At 36.9% G+C, this 20,819-nt stretch overlaps 2 protein-coding genes across 3 annotated transcripts in view; one reads left to right on the top strand and one right to left on the bottom strand.

Annotated features, from left to right (window-relative positions):
• CEBPZOS (CEBPZ opposite strand) overlaps positions 1–20,819 on the bottom strand; it is a 52,161-nt gene that overhangs the window by 25,379 nt on the left and 5,963 nt on the right. Inside the window, exon 3 of one of the 2 annotated variants that reach the window (XM_074378731.1) lies at positions 14,652–16,490. The exons of the other annotated variant lie outside the window; for it this stretch is intronic. The gene's annotated coding sequence lies outside the window, so the exon portion shown is untranslated. Of the gene's footprint in view, positions 1–14,651; positions 16,491–20,819 lie in introns of those variants that run through there. 2 annotated transcript variants of the gene reach the window in all.
• On the top strand, positions 364–19,988 carry SULT6B1 (sulfotransferase family 6B member 1). Its single transcript, XM_010967654.3, is given in 8 exon segments — positions 364–2,471; positions 2,474–2,524; positions 3,513–3,625; positions 8,860–8,949; positions 11,655–11,781; positions 14,388–14,482; positions 17,175–17,331; positions 19,348–19,988. Coding segments are annotated over 8 exon segments (909 nt in total). The 5' UTR covers positions 364–2,326; the 3' UTR covers positions 19,479–19,988.

The following is a 20,819-nucleotide window of genomic DNA, read 5'->3' as shown; positions in this document are numbered from 1 at the left end:
CATCATGTCTGTCCTCCAAGTGTGGGAAAGGGGATAGAGAAAAATAGAGAACAATCAACTTCTTGTGTTGTGTCATGACGATGATTTTGCACATGCTACTTCTGCTTACCTCCCACTAGCCCCAGAGCCACACGAAGCTGCAAAGAAGGCAGGGATCGTAGCCCAATTTACTCAAAGGGAAAAGAAGAGAGTGGCTGCTGGGGAAAGACTGTGTCGCAGAGAGTGAGCATCTCACTCCAGAGACCTTAAATCAGCAGGGCAGGAACTCAGAGGACAGGAGACACCACTGCATTGTGTTCTCCCCATGACAAAGCATCTCCTTTCTAGGAACCATACAACCCTATAGTATAGGAAGGGCAGCTATCATTATTCTCATTTTACATATACCTTGGAAGGTATATTATGAGCTCAAAATAACACAAATACATCCACCACATTATACATCACCAAAAAGACCAAAAAGTCTACAAATAATACATACTGGAGAGGGGGTGGAGAAAAGGGAACCCTCCTGTACTGTTGGTGGGAATGTTAATTGGTGCAACCACTATGGAGAAAAGTATGAAGTTTCCCTAAAAAACTGAAAAAAGAGTTACCATTTGATCCAGCAGTCCCACTAATGGGCACATATCCAGAAAAGATAAAAACTCTAATTCGAAACGATTCATGCATCCTAATGTTCATAGCAGCACTATTTACAATAGCCAAGACATGGAAGCAACCTTAATGGCCATCAACAGATGACTGGATAAAGAAGTTGTGGTATACACAATGGAATATTACTCAGCCATAAAAATGAATGAAATAATGCCATTTGCAGCAACATGGATAGGCCTAGAGATTATCATACTAAGTGAAGTAAGTCAGATACACAAAGGCAAATATCATATATGTGGAATCTAAAATATGATACAAATAAATTTATTTACAAAACAGAAAGAGACTCACAGATATAAAAAACAAACTTATGGTTACCAAAAGGGAAAGGCGGGGGGAGGGATAAATTAAGAGTTTTGGATTAACATAAAATAAATAAACAACAAGGACCTACTGTACAGCACAGCGAACTATATTCAATACCTTGTAGTAACCTTTAATGGAAAAGAATATGAAAAAGATTGTATATACATATATGTACACACACATACATACATATATATATATATATCTGAATCACTTTGCTGTACACCTGAAACTAACACAAATCAACTATACTTCAATTGAAAAAACCATACAACTAGTAAGTGGTAGAGCTGAGATTTAAACTCAGGTCCGCAGACTTCTAAGTCTACTGAGGCAGTAAATGACAGTTATGAGCCTGGTGCCTAGGACTGCTTCCACATCCCGGGTTCTTTTCCACGTCACTAAATCACCTCGCAATTCCATTGCTTCCTTGTCACGGAAGGGGACCAGGTTTTGACACCCCAAAATATGCCACTTTGGCACGAGGATTATTTTGAGCTAAAGGCAATATAAAAAATCCAGCAGATTCAGAGAAAGCTTTTTACTTCCCCCTTCAACTGCCTAAATTCTGATTGGAAAGAAGGGTTTTACCAGGAAGAGACCTATTACCAGAGATACACTTTTACTTAAAAAACTTATCTGCATAACACAGCAACCCTAGTTTTCCAAACATCTCCTCTACCTACCTGTGAGTGGCTTTCCCTTCCTTAACATCCCCAAAACCCTACCCCTTTCCTAAACTCAGGATGTTATATAAACTTCAATTACCTGGTGGCCTTTGAGTCTGCATATTATAATGGAGTCCCCGTTAACTACATAATTTTGTTTTTCCCCCTGTTGATCATATATTAATTTAATTATTAGACCAGCCAAAGAATCTAGAAAGGAAGAAGGGACAGTTTTTCCACCCCTACATCACACTTTGGAGGATGTATGTGCAAAACTATCAACCAAGGAGAGAGATTTCATCAGTAAATTGCTTTTAGCTAATAGGAAAATTATATACCTGATTCAATTAAATACCTATGTGTTAGATATTTAAGATCTATTATCATCAAAAAAAAAAAAAGATTATCGTCTATTAAGAGATTCTACTCTGACTTTCCTTGGGAGGATTGCCTGTGATGGTAATATAATCCAGCCATTGGGGTAACGTTCCCTGATCCTCAGCCTGTTCTGCACCTGTGGTGTGCCTTTTCTCAGAGGTAGGTATGCAAAAAGCTGGAGATGGGGGTGGATGAGAATTAAGTTATTTCTTTCTCATGTGAATGGGAGGAGCGCTTTATTCCACTTTCTGAGAAACTCCATTAAAAGCCACCACTGCCCCTGGGCCACGGAGCAGGTTCATTAGCAGGGAGTCAGCATGACTGCTAACTCCAAATTTATTGACTACATTGATGAAGCTTTGGAAAAATCCAAAGAAACGGCACTATCTCATTTGTTTTTTACCTATCAGGGGATTCCTTACCCGAGTACCATGTGCACCTCAGAGACTTTTCAAGCCTTGGACGCCTTGAAGCCAGAAGCGATGACATAGTGCTAGCATCTTATCCGAAGTGTGGTAAATAACAAATTCTTTACTACAAGGGCACTTTTTCATAGTGAATAGGTGGGGCAGGTGCAAGGCGAAGGTGGAAGGAGGGCAGTTCACCTCTGCACTAAGCCAGCCAGAAATCCGTGAGGATGGCCAAGATGGGTCAGAACAGAGCTTGTAAAATCAGTGACTAGAACTGCCAGATTGAGAAATGCCAGTGTCTGAGGGAGGAGGTCCGTGTGAAAAGAACATGATAGCTGATGGGTGTAGAAGTTGATGCATGGTGGGGCTAGCAAACAAAAGTAGGATGTAGGAAAGTCCAGCTGCCACAGAGCATTGAGAGTAGTCAAGATTTTAATCTTGATTTTTGACCAAAGACAAGCACAGCCACATCTATTCACTTCTATGATTTCCATGTAATAGATTATTTTTTAGGATCAAATACCAATTCTCAAGTTTCCCAGTCCAGTTTTACAACGTCCTTCATCAGTGGAGAATAAGACATTAGGAATCTAAATTACTCTATTTTACATAATCTACTTTTGATACTTCAGAACTGTTATTTCATCTCTATTAATGCCAACTCTATTTCATATTTTTCTTTTTCTTAATCGATGCTGTATTTTTATAAAATCAAAATTATATACTCCTATAGAAAATGCTTATTAATTTAAGGTAAAATAACACATGGTATATAATAAACGATCATGTCTATAGCATAATATTGTTCTATTAGGAAGATATTCTAGATTCAAAAAGATGCACTGCCTCTTGTTAAAGGAGAAATTTGAGAAAAGAGGTAAATTTGATTTTTATACTAACATTAAGTAAAAGCTATTTTCCATAAAACTCTGCTTTTTTCCATAGCCCAAGTTATTCTGAATGCAGAAGAACCAACTGTACACATCAGGGAATAGTTGTAGATTTTCATCTTTATGACATTTATGCCAAAGTAGCATGCCTTTGTTATACCAAAACTCCTTAATTACTTTTGATTCTCTGATTTTTCGTATAGGTTCCAATTGGATTCTCCATATTATTAGTGAATTAATATTTGCTGATTCTAAAAAAAAGTATGAATATCCAGAGTTCCCAGTTCTTGAATGTGGGGACCCAGAAAAATATCAGGTTGGTACAAAACAGCCTTTAAATTTACAGTAAATGCTCATAGAAAGGTTTCTTCCCTCTGGACAATTTTTTTAGTTTTGAGTTCAGAAAATACAACACAGATACATATGCAATTTATTGTGTGCTTACCATGTAATCCCAGCACTTTTCAAGAATTATCTCCTTTTACTGCAAAATAATATTATCACCATTTTACAGATAATTAAATTATAAGAGTATGTGTGAAGGTTATAACAGGTCATCCATCCTACCTTTTATTACTTGCCTTACCACATGTTAAAACTCACCTTATCAATATAACTAACTGGGGCTTGGATGTCACCCAGGATGTTGGGCTCCACGACAGGGAAGGCAAGGACAGGGTGAGAGGAAGGATCTGCCTCAGGACTTCAGTGCTTGGACAGAACAGGCGAGAGGAGGACCACTCCCTCCACACCTAGACACACCAGAAATGCATCTGGGACTGTATTCAAGGGGGAACAACAGTCTCCATGAAACTTTCAGACTTGTTCACCACCAAGACTGCCAACAGGCAGACAGAAGAACTGTTACTAAAAAAGTCACTTAGGGAGTTAGGAAACAGTATCTGAAAAGAGACCGAGACACTTGGCATGATGACAAATACAAACTTAAAAGTTGGATCCTAGGTAAAAGAAAACTCATTTCCATGGATTGGGACAAAGCAACAGAAAAATGCATTGTAAATGAGGTGTTCAAGGACTTGGGAGTAGGGTAGGGAGTTAAGTGTTGACCCCTGGCTCTGGTTGGCTGCAACCTCAGAAGGCATCAGAGCATCAGAGAACAGCCACATTAGGGCCTGGAGGTCATAAGTACAGCAGAGGTAGGCTTGACCAGGACCGGCTCAGGACGAGTGCACAAGTTTTAAGAGGCTTTTACCTAGGTAAGAAATGGACAGGCTAATGAACAGCCTCATTGATTTCTGCTATCCAGGCCACTGGATAACTTTTTCTCTAAAGAGTGTTTAGCATCACCTTTAAAGATAATGCTAACATTTATCTAGCTTTCCAATTCCTCTTTTAATAATGTGTTACCCTGTGGGTCACAGGTGATCTTACCTGTTGTTACTCACCTTACCAAGATAACCACTATTATTTTATTTGCCTGTGTTGTCACCCATCAGAGATAAACAGGTTTCCCTTATGATTGGAACCGGGTTTGGTATGCTGGCTTATACATTTTTACGTTGTTTATATGATTGTTTCTCCATTTTGATTTCCAAACAAAGCTTTATAATACAAACCATTTGTAAGGAGGGAACTTCCTGGGATATTGCTTACTGACACTGGGAAGAATTTTTATTCCTGACTAAGATTTTGACATGCCAAGACCTGACTCTGAGCTTGAGCACCCAGTACTCTTGGAACCTCTCCTTCACCTCATGGAAACTTGGTGCTCCTGCTCCTTGACCAGGTTTCTTTCTGTTTCACCAAGTACTTCAGTGTGAAGGTAAAACAAAGCCCTGCTTCTGTCTTCGGGTGCTTGCATTCTAAATCTTAGCTCTAATTATTAAATAAAAAGTTGGGCTTTCCAGCCTTGGTAAAAAGATCCAGATGATTTTTAAAGCCAAGGGATTCTTCTAGAAGCATCTAAATTAGCATTAAAATGTTCTACAAGGTGAGTGAAACATAGGATTCTAGCTCCAGGGTTCTGGAAATGTTTTAACTCGGTATAGTATTTTGGGTTTTGAATTCTTTTGATATCTATAATGTATCAAAAATGTTTTTTTCTCTTTGGGTATTTTTAAAGGCACATTTTGTATTTTAAATGCTATTTTATCATACACAAAAATACTTTTCTATGCAATATGCCTTTTATTTTAAAATGGAAATCAGTGAGAAGATGAGCATCACTTATTCATTTTACAGAAAAAATTTCTAAAATACACGTATTTTCTCAAGATATATCTATATCTAGTCTCTACATTGCTTAGAGTTTCGCTATATCACACATTTTCACGAACATACTGTTTGTTTATCTAGCTTTGTTATAATGAACTTCCATTTTCCCCCTGGATATTTTTTTAATCCTTCTAGGAACTTTGCCATTTCTCACATGTCTTTAAGTGATCTTTGGCTTTTCAGTTTAGTAGAAACGGCACTCCTATCACTTAATCTGAAAATTACCATCTGTGTGATTTTGCACAAAGTACTTAAAACCTCAAAGCCTATTTTTAATCTCTAAAATGGGGGTTACAATATTTACCTGAGAAGATTGTTGTGAATGAATGTAAAAGCACTTCCAAAGCTAAAATTGTAATTCGATGTAAATCAAGTATCATGATTACTAATCAATCACCACTTGGACCCATAGCATTGATTTTTTTTTAACATTTTTTTAACATTTTTTATTGATTTATAATCATTTTACAATGTTGTGTCAAATTCCAGTGTTCAGCACAATTTTTCAGTCATACATGGACATATACACACTCATTGTCACATTTTTTTCTCTGTTAGTTACCATAACGTTTTGTGTAAATTTCCCTGTGCTATACAGTATAATCTTGTATATCTATTCTACAATTTTGAAATCCCTTCCCACCCTCCGCCCCCCTGGCAAACACAAGTCTGTATTCTCTGTCTATGAGTCTATTTCTGTCCTCTATTTATGCTTTGTTTTTGTTTGTTTGTTTGTTTGTTTGTTTTTTAGATTCCACATATGAGTGATCTCATATGGTATTTTTCTTTCTCTTTCTGGCTTACTTCACTTAGAATGACATTCTCCAGGAGCATCCATGTTGCTGCAAATGGCATTATGTTGTCAGTTTTTATGGCTGAGTAGTATTCCATTGTATAAATATACCACTTCTTCTTTATCCAGTCACCTGTTGATGGACATTTAGGCTGTTTCCATGTTTTGGCTATTGTAAATAGTGCTGCTATGAATACTGGGGTGCAGGTGTCATCCTGAAGTAGGGTTCCTTCTGGATACAAGCCCAGGAGTGGGATTCCTGGGTCATACGGTAAGTCTATTCCTAGTCTTTTGAGGAATCTCCATACTGTTTTCCATAGTGGCTGCACCAAACTGCATTCCCACCAGCAGTGTAGGAGGGTTCCCCTTTCTCCACAGCCTCTCCAGCATTTGTCATTTGTGGATTTTTGAATGACGGCCATTCTGACTGGTGTGAGGTGATACCTCATTGTAGTTTTGATTTGCATTTCTCTGATAATTAGTGATATTGAGCATTTTTTCATGTGCCTTTTGATCATTTATATGTCTTCCTTGGAGAACTGCTTGTTTAGGTCTTCTGCCCATTTTTGGATTGGGTTGTTTATTTTTTTCTTATTGAGTCGTATGAGCTGCTTATATATTCTGGAGATCAAACCTTTGTCGGTTTCATTTGCAAAAATTTTCTCCCATTCCGTAGGTTGTCTTCTTGTTTTACTTATGGTTTCCTTTGCTGTGCAGAAGCTTGTATGTTTCATTAGGTCCCATTTGTTTATTCTTGCCTTTATTTCTACTAGGAGGAAATTTTTGAAATGTATGTCAGATAATGTTTTGCCTATGTTTTCCTCTAGGAGGTTTATTGTATCTTGTCTTATGTTTAAGTCTTTGATCCATTCTGAGTTGATTTTTGTATATGGTGTAAGGGAGTGTTCTAGCTTCATTGTTTTACATGCTGCTGTCCAGTTTTCCCAACACCATTTGCTGAAGAGACTGTCTTTATTCCATTGTATTTTCTTGCCTCCTTTGTCGAAGATTAGTTGACCAAAAGTTTGTGGGTTCATTTCTGGGCTCTCTATTCTGTTCCATTGGTCTTCATGTCTGTTTTTGTACCAATACCATGCTGTCTTGATGACTGCAGCTCTATAGTATTGTCTGAAGTCTGGGAGAGTTATTCCTCCAGCCTCTTTCTTTCTCTTCAGTAATGCTTTGGCAATTCTAGGTCTTTGATGGTTCCATATAAATTTTATTATGATTTGTTCTAGTTCTGTGAAATATGTCCTGGGTAATTGGATAGGGATTGCATTAAATCTGTAGAGTGCCTTGGGCAGTGTGACCATTTTAACAATATTGATTCTTCCAATCCAAGAGCATGGGATATCTTTCCATTTTTTAAAGTCTTCTTTAATTTCCTTCATCAATGGTTTATAGTTCTCTGTGTATAATTCTTTCACCTCCTTGGTTAGATTTATTCCCAGATATTTTATTACTTTGGGTGCTATTTTAAAGGGGATTGTTTCTTTACTTTCTTTTTCTGTTGATTCATCATTAGTGTAAAGAAATGCAACTAATTTTTGAACGTTAATTTTGTAACCTGCTACCTTGCTGAATTCTTCAAGCCCTAGTAGTTTTTGTGTGGACCTTTTAGGATTTTCTATATATAGTAACATGTCGTCGGCATATAGTGACACTTTTACCATAGCATTGATTTTAATGTTTTTCAAAGTCATTTTTTGCTCCTTTGCTTGAGTTGGGAATTTCCGCTAAATTTTTACAGAACACTTGGCTAAATGTCTGAATATCATTTTATCATTTGAAATGATGTGACCAAGCAGTGAGTGACCTCTACAAGCATGGAAATGAGTTTTTGAAGCTTTTACCCCTGACATAACATGTACTTGAGATAAAATCCTTCACCATAGCAGATTAAACAGGTAACTTCATTTTTTAATGAAGTTAATTTTTTAAATTACCAGTAGAAGTAGATTACAAAAAAAAAATCAACCATAGATTCCTTATGACAAGAATTTCTTCTGTAAATTATTTCTCAGATATTTAAGTGACTCTGGGCACTTTCAGGTTCTGTTGGGATATTTGATTGTGTGGAGTTTTATTGGTTAAAAAAAAAAGATCTAGATGTTAAACATGGACTTGGAGGAGCTATAAAGACGTGAACATTTCTGTTAATGACTTTGAATGAAGAAAAGATCTGCATTAAGTGAAAGAGTAGATTGAAAATTTTGAGCTTCTTGAAGAAAATGAATTTGGTATGGTTGTGAAAAATGAAAAAGACCAAAAAAAAAAAAAAAAAAAAGATTATGCAGTGGGAAGAAGGAAGTTCAAAAAGAAGTTATAAATTACTTATGATTCACAATTCCTCATTCCCACAAAGTAAGAAAATAGAAATAAAAACTGGAGGAGAATGTAGAAAAGGAGAAGATACAGTAACAATAATGATTTAAACTGACATTCAGGTATTAAACTTAGGAGTAATTCACTATACACACACACAACATGTATGCTTTCACCTTATTGTATATATTTTTAAGAGAATGAAACAGTTACCATCGCCAAGGATTTTGGCAACTCACCTCCATTATGACAAATTACCCAGGTCCATCTTCAAGAATAAAGCCAAGGTGAGTGTGTCCTTTCCTACTGGTATTTCAGTCTGTAGTTTTAAAAGTATAAATATTGGCTTTCTGAGGTTGAGATTGCTACTCAGCACAGAATTTTAATAAATGATGTGTGCAATTTGGTGTTTCTTTTGTTGCTGTTCATTTCTTCAGATGTATTTGTTACATTTGCATTCAAATCAAATGCATTTTCAGCCAAGATAGAAAACATATACATAGAGTGGAACCTACTTCAAAATCTGTTTTTAGAGTGAATAGATTTCAGCATTAGGATATTTAGAGTGTTTAACAAAAGGATACAACCCAGGAAAATGAGCAAAAATTGTTCCTTCAGTTCTTTCTGATGAGCACTATTTACCTGAGGTCCAAAACTATTTTATTTCTGAATTTCACATGCAATATCAAACTTCATATCAAGCATACCTAAGTATAGGTGCTTTGGCTGCTCTTATCATTCATTTGAAAATCTTGTTTCATTAACCAGTTTTGATCAATTTTCATAATTAGTAGTTTTGACCCAATCCTTTTTTTGTTTTCTGTCACCTCGTTTCCTCTCCATTCCTTATTCTCCGTCTCCAGAGGAAACAATCAGAATTAATTAAAATAAAATTTTAAACTCCTGAGCTCCACAAACAAGGAGGACAGTGCAGTAACAGCAAAGAAAAATAAAGGAAGAAAACAGTTAAGATAACTACACTGGTAAGAGGAAGGAGGGGAAATAACAGAGGAAGGAAGAATAGGAAGTGGAGGCTTAGAATTAGCAGCCTCCCTGGTACAAGAATTCTAGGAGCAGAATTGGAAAATGCCTTGAAGGTTGCCTGCTCTAAGCCCCATTAGGTGTTTGAATGCTGCCAAGTGGCTGTCTGGACCACTCCACACCTCCAATTGTAAGAGAATCCTCTATCCCCTCTGCCAGCTGCAGACAGCTCTGTAAAATGGTTTTTCTTTACACTGAGAATCTCCCAAATCAGAAATATCACTTTAACCTATAATTTCCCGAGTTTAATACAGTTCAGTAGAATCACAAATCTCAGTGACTCTTTTTTTCTCCCTTAATTATTCCATAAGACACAGAGCTAAAGTAATGTAGAAAGCATTTAGATTTGGAGCATGCAGGCTTCTGAACAAAGCTTTACATTTGCAAGAACAGCAGGGCAAGAGAAAAGGGACAGCCAAGGTAGCAGGCTGGTGCTAAGCATCTGTCCACACACCCCAGCCTGCTGGCCCTCACCATTCAAATTTATGTCTGTAAAATTATAAATTGCTATGAGCCAGGGCAACTACTGAGTGCTAATCACAGCAGCAAATATAAGACCCTAAGTGACAAGGATCTGCTGTCTTTGGATTGGGGCAGAGGTGAGTTTTAGAGCTGAACAAAGGCACAGACGCAACCCACTCATCTCTATTCCACTGTCTCCTGTTAGCGTTAGTTCACGTCTTTAGACTGACGAGGTATTTTGGGATCTTGATTCCCTCTCAGTGTCATGTCATCTACAAACTTGATAAATACAGCTTCTACATCTTTCCCTAAAATCACTCATTAAAACGTCGACAGTGGTCTAGGCAGGACAGTGGAAATGCCAGTAAAACCCCCCGGGCAGGTTTACATTAGGGATTCAGCCTCCTATGTATCTGAATACTCAAGTCAGGTTTACACGCCTAACTGCTTCCGCTTCCAGCTTAACCTCCTTCCACTTTGCAGAGGAAGTCAGAAGCAACAAATCTACTAAGTTAGAAACTATGTTCAAGGAAAACCTGGCATCAGTCAGAAGCGACTTGTTCTTAGAGAACCCATGTTGCCCTGTGGTGGTTGCTAGTTCCTCTTTTATGTGACCCCCCAAATCATCCATTTAGCCAATTTCAAAAACTTCTCCCAAATGGAGGTTGCGTTCACAAATCTGCAAAACCCAGACCTTGCACCTTTCGGAAAGGGGAGGGATGGCTGCCTGTTTTAAGCCTTCTGAACTCCTGTGCATTATCTCCACTTTCTCAGAGCTCACTAAGAGTGCTCAATACTAGTCTCCAGTTCCCTCAGTTCTTGAAAAGGAGATCTTCAGGCCAGAGGTGGCAGACCCACTTGGAGCAGCCAGGTGGTCTACTCGGTTCTCTTGGGTTTCAATTTGCTTTTTTTTTTTTCAAATTGAAGTATAGTTGACTTACAGCATCGTTTTAGTTCAGGTTGTCAGTTTGCTCTTTACACTCCCCCCCCCCACACTTTTCATTCAGGAAAGTGAATCCATGCCTCCTCAGAGCAGACAGATGCAACATGGGAAGCCAGAGGTTCTGCTTTCTCCGCATCACCCATCACACCTGAAGCCTGCCCTTCTCTGTTCTTCTCCCACCAAACTCTAAACATTATTTTTGTTGTCCTTAAAGTTGCTTGCAATTTGTGCTTTTGGGAGGAGGGTTAACTTTTCAGATCACGCTCTTGTGAACTTGCTCTTTCCTCCTTCTCACATTGCCCACAGACAACTTTTTACTGTCTAAACTCATAAGCGTAAGTTCTCTGCAGTAACGTCAGTTTTCTTTTTCTTCTTTTCTTCTCCTTTCTTCCCAGACTTCCCCATCTGCCACCTCCTGTTCCTCAATTTCTTTCTTTCTCTCTACACTAATCAAGTTAGGTGGTCTACAATACGGCATAATGCTCATCCTTTCACTCTTCCAAAGTACAAAACTTAAACCTAAACAACTTAATTTTCTCTCCTTAGATATTGGTGGTATTTCGAAATCCTAAAGACACAGCAGTATCTTTTTTCCATTTCCATAATGATGTCCCTGATATTCCAAGCTATGGCTCTTGGGATGAATTCTTCAGACAGTTCATGAAAGGACAAGGTATGGCTGTTGGTAAAAGAATCCTTCTCACGTCAACAGATGATCGCATAAACACAGAAACTCAAATGTGTTTTAGGATAAAGAAAGAAAGGAGATTAAGGTAGATCCGGGAATCAGAAAGTTACGAAGTTTTCTGTGCATCAAACGATACATTACTATTTTAAAAAATAATTTGGACAATTCATACGTTGACTATGAGTATTAAATAACCATTGAACAAAGGACAAACAAAAAAGCCTGTAACAGATTCATGTACAAAAGCATTTCTAGTTATCGTCCCATAAGCCTCAGTATAACACAATGATAAAAACCAAAAAATACCACGACAATGGGCAACTACACTGAAGATACTTGTTTGCCAGAAAGGAAATAAGTTTTTGTTACACCGTGTTGATGTTTTACCTTTGGTTATTGATAACTATAATTTTATAAGTGCCTACAAATATACATACATACTTCATTCAAGACTGTAACAAACTATGAATAAGGCAGTATTTACCAGCAGAAAATTTAAATCATTTGCCAATGGTCCCAATGCTTGTAAGTGGCAGGGACTCTACTTCCATGGGTAGAGTGACCAGAAATTAATAAGTGCCTCCTTTCACAGTGGCTCTGTTGAGTCTTTATGGTGTGGTACATGGAAGAATTAATGCCAAATGACTCTAGAGAAGAAGTTGTTACCAAGTCCCTCTAAAAGGACGGACCACTTTTAAAGTTGATCAGCACAGCAATGCCATACCATCCCACATGCATGGACACTGGATACAACACTGAGTCCTTAACAAAGGTTAAATATGGGGACTGGAATGTAAGGGAGATAAATGCATGCATACAAGGTGCTTACGAAGCACTGGTAAGAAAGCTTTGGTTTGTCTAGTAGCTATTCACTAAGACTGAATGGAGGCAGTTAAAGCAAGTCTGAAACGTTACCCCATTAATAACATAAGAGAACACTCAATGATGAGAAATCCATCATCATTGGTTCAGCAGCCCAGTGATGTCGGGCCTGCACCTCTGACATTCCTTTGGCCTCTCCTTCATGCTTTTTGCAACATTCTCTCAACTTGGCTATTGTCCCTCTGAGCATCACCTTCACATCATGAGGAAGTCTCATCAAGACAGCAACAGTTTGCACGAAACCTTCCAGCAGACCCCTGCTTGTGTCTCACTGGCCAGAATCATGTCATATGACCAATCAGAGTCCTAAGGGAGGCAAAAAAGTAGAAAACAGACTTCTCTGATTGGCTTAGACCCAATTAATCAGAGTTTGGTTAGCAACAAAGAAAGGGGTGTATTGGATATTGGGTAGGAAACCTACAATATTTTCCACAATAAATAAGGTATGTAGAAACTGCCTGGCTCAAAGCAACGGCTTCATGATAATGATGTTGATGATAATAACTGTGACAATATTATTATTATTATTATTATTATTATTATTATTATTATTATTATCATTATTATTATTATCATTATTATTATTATCATTATTATTATTAATGGTACAATATTAGCTAACATTTATTGAGTGAGAACTATTAATCAGGCACTGTTTTAAGCATCTGACATGTGTTAATTCACTTAAAACTCATAATAACCCCATTTTACAGATGAGGAAACTAAGGTACAAAGAGGTTTAGGGAGTTTCTCAAAGTCACACAGCGAGTAAGCAGCACAGATAACCAGGTCTAGATCTGCACTGTCCAACATGGTAGCCACTAGCCACATGTGGCAGCTGAGTATTTGAAATGTGATTAGTGCAAGTGAAAAAGCAAAATTTTAAATTTTATTTTATTTGAATTTATTTACATTTACATTTTAAAACAGAGACTCAGTTCAGTTATTGAAAACCTTTAAGTATGTTTGGCACAAGCTGAGTGTGAATTTACTTTTTCAATCATAGGTTTTATAAAGTCTAAATACACAACAAGTATTTTTAACAAAATCTTAGAATTCAAACTCAGATTTTCTGTATGTATAAAAAACCCACTGGCTTTTGTAGACTTAAAATATAAAAATTAATGTGTAATATTTCATTAATAATTACTTATGCTGATTACATGCTGAAATGGTAATATTTTTGGATCTACCGGGTAAATAAAAGAAAACATTAAAATTAATTTTACCTGTTTCTTTTTGTTTTTTTTAACGTGGCTACTAGAAAATTTAAAGTTACAGATGTGGCTTGCATGACACTCCTATTGGATAATGCTGGTCTAGAAAACACCTGTCTCATTTCTTTCTGTCATTATTTCTACCAGCTTTCACGTATTATTCACTATTTCTGAATTATTTTAGTCACCTAAATGTTCATGAATGCCTTACAGTTTTTGTGAAACCATTTTTACAACTTGCTCAGTTGTGTTACTATTTGTGAGAATAAGAAAATGAGTAGAAATCTGACAACAGGACCAGCTTTTGCCAGTTCTTTTGGAGCAGGGGTTAGTAATCTCATAAATACCCTGTTTGATCATATACACATATGTATATTTTATATTTTAGTGAACAATTAAGCACTTTATCCTCATTTTATTCTTTCTTCTATCATTTTTAACCTCAATTATTTAAAATCCCTTAAGAAGTTATTTTTTTCCCTGTGTTTTTAGTTTCTTGGGGAAGCTATTTTGATTTTGCAATTAATTGGAACAAACATCTTGATGATGAAAATGTGAAGTTCATATTATATGAAGACCTGAAAGAGGTGAGATTATGCTTACTGGTATTCTATAGCAAGATTTATTATGAACTACAACATAGAGCACTTATTCATAAAGCCTGGCTGTATGAACAAATATACTCAATTTTTAAAAAGAATGTTCTAGATACGTGGTACAGTGCTGGGGGAAAGAGACAGTGCATATGTGCTTAGGTTGTTTATTTAACAAAAATAAAATAACACTTAACAATTTATTACTAACAGTGACTCCTTTATTTTCCCCTCTATGATAGATGGTCCAAATTTAGGCATGGCAAAAACAATGAATAGGCCTCTACTGAGGTTTATTGAACATGGCTTTGGCTGTGAATTAATTTTTCCATATAGTTTTTTTAAATTATTTTTTCACATTTAATGAGTGATTGTTCAGCACAGTTCTAGGCTCTTGTGATATGTCTGTGAACTGACTAGACAAAGTTCACTGCCCTGGAGAAGTTGACATTCTAGCTGGAGTAGGTGGGGAGATAGAATGATAAACAAAAAATACAATAAAAAAATTTAAATGTATGCAATATGTGAAGACGAAGAAATGGCATAGCTGATTAAGGAAAACTAGAAATACCAGGGAGAGGGGGATTGGGATGTTGGACAAATCCCAGTATAAAATAGGGTGGTGGGCAGAAACCTCAGGGAAAGGATGTGACCTGAACAAAGATAAGAAGGAACTGAGGGAGTGAGTCAAGTAACCGAAGTAAGAGCTTTCCAGGCAGAGAGGACCAACTGCAGCAAAGGCCCTGAGGTAGGAGTGTTCCTGGAATGACTGAGGGACAGAAAGGAGCAGATGTGGCTGGGTCAGCAGGGATGAACCAGAAGGGACTAACCAACGAGGACAGATATAACAGGGTGGGGTGGGCTGGAGCATGAGGAACAGCATGGCAGGCCACTGAAATCACTCTGCCTTTCACTCTGAGCGAAATGGGAAGCCACTGTAGGATTCAAGCAGAAGAGGTGCAAAAATTGATGTGTTTTTAACAGGATCATTCTGGCTGGTGTGTGAGAATGAATTGGAGAGAAGCAAAGATAATGCAAGGAAACCCATTCGGAGGTTACTGCTCTAGCCCAGGCAAGGGAAAATGGTGGCTCAGACCAGAAGGGGCAGCGGAGGTGAAGAGAAGTGGTTGAATTCTGAATTTATGTTGAAGGAAGAGCCAACAAGATTTGCTGCTGGCTTGAAGGGGGAAAAGAGCAGTGAGAGAAAAAGAGAAGTCAAGTAAGACCCCAGTATTACTGGTCCAGGCAACTGGGAGGACTGAGTTTCACCACATGAGTAAGAGATGGCAGCAGGTGAAGCAGGACTGTGGGAAGACCAGGAGTTGGTTTTGGACATGCTAAGTTTGAGATGTTTATTAGTCACCCAAAGGTGAGAGGTCAAGTAGGCAACTGGGTATTGAAGTCTGACGGCAGAGAGTTCTGAGCTACGGATATAAATTTGGCACGTAGACAATAATTACAACCGTGAGATTACATACCTGTGTATGTAAGCATATGGATCGAGAAGAGAAGACTACCAAGAACTGAGCTCTGCAGAACCTCCTACATAAAGAGTTTGGGGAAAAGAGGAGGCTTCAGCAAAGGAGACTACAAAGGTGGCTAAGGACGAAGGAGGGAAACCAGAGTCCTGGAGCATTAACGGTCTCTGGAAAGTGTGTTCAAAGGGAAGGAAATGTATCAAATGTTCTCTAACTGAACTGAGTTTTTATAACTAGTGTCCCGTGTGATTTTTATCACAGGAAAGTATAATTAAATCCATCCCTTTTGTTTAGAGTATGTACTTACATAACATGAAAGAATATGCTGATTTAGTCTTTTCTCCTTCTAGTCTAGAATGTTTCTAAAACTTGTGCTCCATGGGATATTAATATTGTCCCAGATGTTAATACTTCTCTCCAGGGGTAGGAAGGAGGTTGCTGGTTCAAGTTGACCTGGGGACTGTTTTATTTAGCCTGCTCCTTTGGGAAATTCACATGGCACATTGGCATATTAAAGAGAGATTCTGCAGGGAAAAAAAAAGTTTACCTTTATTATCCCAAAAGTTCCAAACTTACCCGACCTTAACCCTTTACCTTTCTTTTTTTTTCTCCCAGGAAACATCTATAACCACCTTGAAATATATTAGTGTTTTGCAGAATACAGTTTAAGGAACTGTTCTAGAAGATTTATAAACCTCCATTGGTCAGCAATACTGTTGAGGGGGTTGATTATTTACAAAAGTATTAAACATGATAAAGATTCCTTCCAGTTTTTGTAATTCCAAAAATTAGACTTTCTTGATAGAATTAAACATTATCTATAAACAGGATTCAGAAGAAAACAGAATTTGAATGAGTATGTACAAATAAATTAATTTCCTCACCTGGTATAGACTGGTGCTTTTTGATAAAATGAATTACTATCTTAGATAAAACTCTAACCTGCTAATGAATGCTTATTTTCATTATCTATACCTTGACTAGTTAAACAAGAGTCATAAATGGAAACTACAAAGTGAAATTAATACAGAATATCTTACAGGGATGTTTCAAATATTTATAAAGAAGAATCAAAGTAAGTCTGAAGAGAGAGACACAGAGATGAATTAGAATTAGGCTTAACAAATCCATTCTGTCTAAGAAGCTTGTCTTCACTTAGGGTCCAATTCCTACAGAAAGAAGTTTATCTTTTAAAATTTTGTTTTCAGAATCTGGCCGCTGGAATAAAACAAATTGCTAAATTTTTGGGATTCTCTCCATCTGGGGAGCAGATTCAAACTATCTCAGCCCAGAGTACCTTCCAGGCAATGCGAGCAAAGTCCCAGGAAACACATGGCGCCGTGGGCCCATTCCTGTTCCGCAAAGGTGAGGTTGCATTGTTTTCTGGGACATCTGTCAATCTGCACCTAACAGGCAATTCAAGCAGCTTTATCTTAAATCAGACAGGATTTTCTCCTTCTATTCCTCGACAAGAAGTCTGGACACAGATCAGAGCTGGAACTGGCAGCTGCACACTACCTTTTAGACTACTAAGCTCCTTTTACTTTTCTGCTTGTCACCTGTGATGACAGGAGAGCAGCCAGCGCTGCACCATTATAATATAGTTACAGGATTCTTTTATTAAAATAAAAAGGGAATGGCAAGAGATAGAATCACGTGTATTTGCTGAGTGGGCCCCCTTTAAAGAACTTTGTGGGAAGCCTCACCTCAGTGACTTCTTACATCTCATAGACCACTTCTCACTGTGCTGCTGGCTGGAGAATGTGATTTTTTTTTTTTAAGGTGGCTGCATTATTACCCACTTAAAGTCAAGGTTTTGTTAATAAGGAAGAAGGAAAAAATGAGTACGGGATAGGAAGCCAGCTGTCTCTGTGTACTGATAATTTTACTAAATTTCACCAAAGCATTCTAATTTCTTATGGAAATTTATGATAATACAGCTCAGGGACTGCCAGTTTTCCTTTTTATTGCATGTATAATGAAAGCTTAATGTGATTCAGAGGCAGCACATACAACAAGTATAATTTATCAGGTATCCATCATGTGTTAGACCCTTTGCTGGGCTTAAACTTTATAGCCAAAAAGATACTAAATCCTTAGTTCTACAAATGTGGGCACCAAAGCTCAGAGATATTAATTGGTCCATTGTCACAAAGCTAATAAGTGATGCCGTCAGGATAGGAACACAGGTTTACTTGACTCTACTACACTTTATCAAATGCAGACCCAATTAAAAAATGCACTGTGAATGGAGCACTGAATGCAAATCTGTCTTTAACTTGAGTCCTGACTTTAACACTTATTTTTATGCCTAATTTTTTTAGCTTTAAGAAGGGGGAAAAATAGAAATTTTAAATATATTGTCAATCAAATACTCTTCAGAATAGAAACATTCTAAAATAAACTAGTAATTTTAAAGTTTAAAAATATTTTTTAAAATATCCCTTGTAGAAAATTCAGAAAGCACATAAAGATGTGGAAAAGCATTAAAAATTACCCACCGGATGCAAGTTCAACTTTTTGGCAATTTCTTCCAGCCTTATTCTGTAATGTTTTATATAGTTGATAACATTTGTAAACAGTTGTGCTTTTTCATTCCCTTCATATGTCTAAGCATTTCCTCATGTCATTAGGCCACTTTATAAATATACATTTCAATGGCTATGTAACAAGGAACTTACAACTTTAACACAAATCATCAAAAGATTTTAAATAAAGAAGCAACTTCCTTTACTTTCATTTATTTTTATTTTTTGTTTTTTGGGGGGGTGTAATTAGGTTATGTATTTATTTATTTTAATAGAGGTACTAGGGATTGAATCCAGGATCTCATGCATGCTAAGCATGTGCTCTACCACTGAGCTACCCCCTCTTCCCTTCCTTTACTTTTAAAACGAAATAAGAAAAACATCCCAATCTCAAGCAAATATAATTATTCTTGCTATAAAATATTAATATTAAAGGAAATAAGAAAAACATCCCAATCTCAAGCAAATATAATTATTCTTGCTATAAAATATTAACTTCTCAAGGGGTATTTAAAGAATTATAAGACTTCAGAGAGGAAAAAAAAAAAGACTCTCAAAAAGTGGCATTTTTGGTCCCAGGTGTTAGGAGATGGGTGGGGATGGGAGGTCATTGAGGTCAAGGTCCCCTTAGTGATGTGGAGAAAGCGTGTCACCTACCACACCACAGAAATGGGGAAGCCCAAGTGGATATTGTTAATTTTACAAAAGAAATTACATTAGTTTTTAAGGCTGTCTAATTTTTTTCACATGTCCATTTTCACATTTCAGAGTGAAACTCTGCACTAAAAAATAGTAAAATCAAGAAGAAATATTCTAACAGGTGTCTGGGTCTACTGTTTTTTCTGTGTTGCAGGTGAAATTGGTGACTGGAAAAATTTGTTCAGTGAATCTCAGAACCAGGAAATGGCTGAAAAATTCAAAGAATGCTTAGCAGGCACTGCCCTGGGAACAAAGTTGAAGTACAATTCATATTGCCAGGGTTGATTCTAGTCAATTCAGCCTTATTTTCCTTAACAATAATCAAATTTAAATAATCAAATGACAATTTAATCAAATAATGATCATTAAATAAAGTTTAGATATAAATGAGACAAACTTAGTAATAATGAGAACATCTGAAATTTCTGAGGACAAACTTAAGTTTTGTTCCATTTTGGAGAAAAGGGTAGTTTAGCTGCCCAAAAGGGATACTATTGCTAATGCAGTATCCTGGGGTTTTAACTTCTTTCATGCTCTGAGTTCACACAAGAGCGTAAGTCGACACTATCAGAGACATACCTACATCTGTGTTTAAGCATAGATGAGACCGGCCTCCAACTGATCACAATGCTTTGTTCTCTCATAATTATTATTCTCTTTTTCACTGTGGATCAGAGCACTTGTGGTGCCTAATTCAAACTTACTCTGGGGGAAATTTAATTCCAATTCTGCACTGAAGTAAAATGAATAAATCTTATTGTAACTTGATTCAAGAAAAATCCGTTGCTCGTCTACTCTGTGTGTGTCATTGCAGCAGGCCCACTCTCAAGGGACTTTATATTTCTACTTAACACAAGCTTTACTTCAAAGCTAAAGATTAGAAATTGTGTTATTCTGGCATAAAGGCTTCCCTCCACCAGAGACCCCCAAGTAACTATGTGGAACTTACAAAAGAAGGTAGGGAATGTTCTGGGGGAAAAACCTATTAACAATTTCCTTAATATGTACACTATAGTTAGTTCTACTCTAAAGGTAAGTTCTGTACAGTTAAGAATAGAATAATTTGTAGAAAAAGATAAAATTGCTTTGAGAACAATTAATTACAGGACTACTATTTCTGGTAGTATGGTAGATTAGATGAATTGAAAACCTTTCCCTCAAAACACCGTATAGAAAGACTATATAAAAATTACTTTAGTGGCATTGCTCAGCTCCCAATAAAGTAAGCAGACTCATTAGGGACCAGTACCAAAGAGGGAACAGAGAACTGAACGAAGTAAGAATCAGAGATGACACTGAGATGCCAATGAGAAATCTGCAGTAACAAAGGCTTAGGTTTTAATGCCCAAAACCATATTATCGGTTGCAGGAATAAACAACTAAACCAAACCAACAAAACGGAACAAAATATAGCTGCCAAAATAACCTATGAATGTAAAGAAAGCTCAAACATGACAGAGGTGGCATTGCATGTCGTAGGAAGAAGTCAAATCCTTCAAAATCTGGTGCTAAGAAGATTATGAGATAGAAGAAATAAAATCAGATTCTTACTTTATATCACTCAAAAAATTAATTTCTTATAAATTAAAAAAAATGTCAAAAATGATTTTTAAAACTTTAAATTTT

Source organism: Camelus bactrianus, chromosome 15 (genome assembly GCF_048773025.1).
Source record: "Camelus bactrianus isolate YW-2024 breed Bactrian camel chromosome 15, ASM4877302v1, whole genome shotgun sequence".
NCBI classification, from domain to species: Eukaryota; Metazoa; Chordata; class Mammalia; order Artiodactyla; family Camelidae; genus Camelus; species Camelus bactrianus.
Note: the sequence above shows the minus strand (reverse complement) of the source record. Positions and strands in the feature narration are given on the sequence as shown.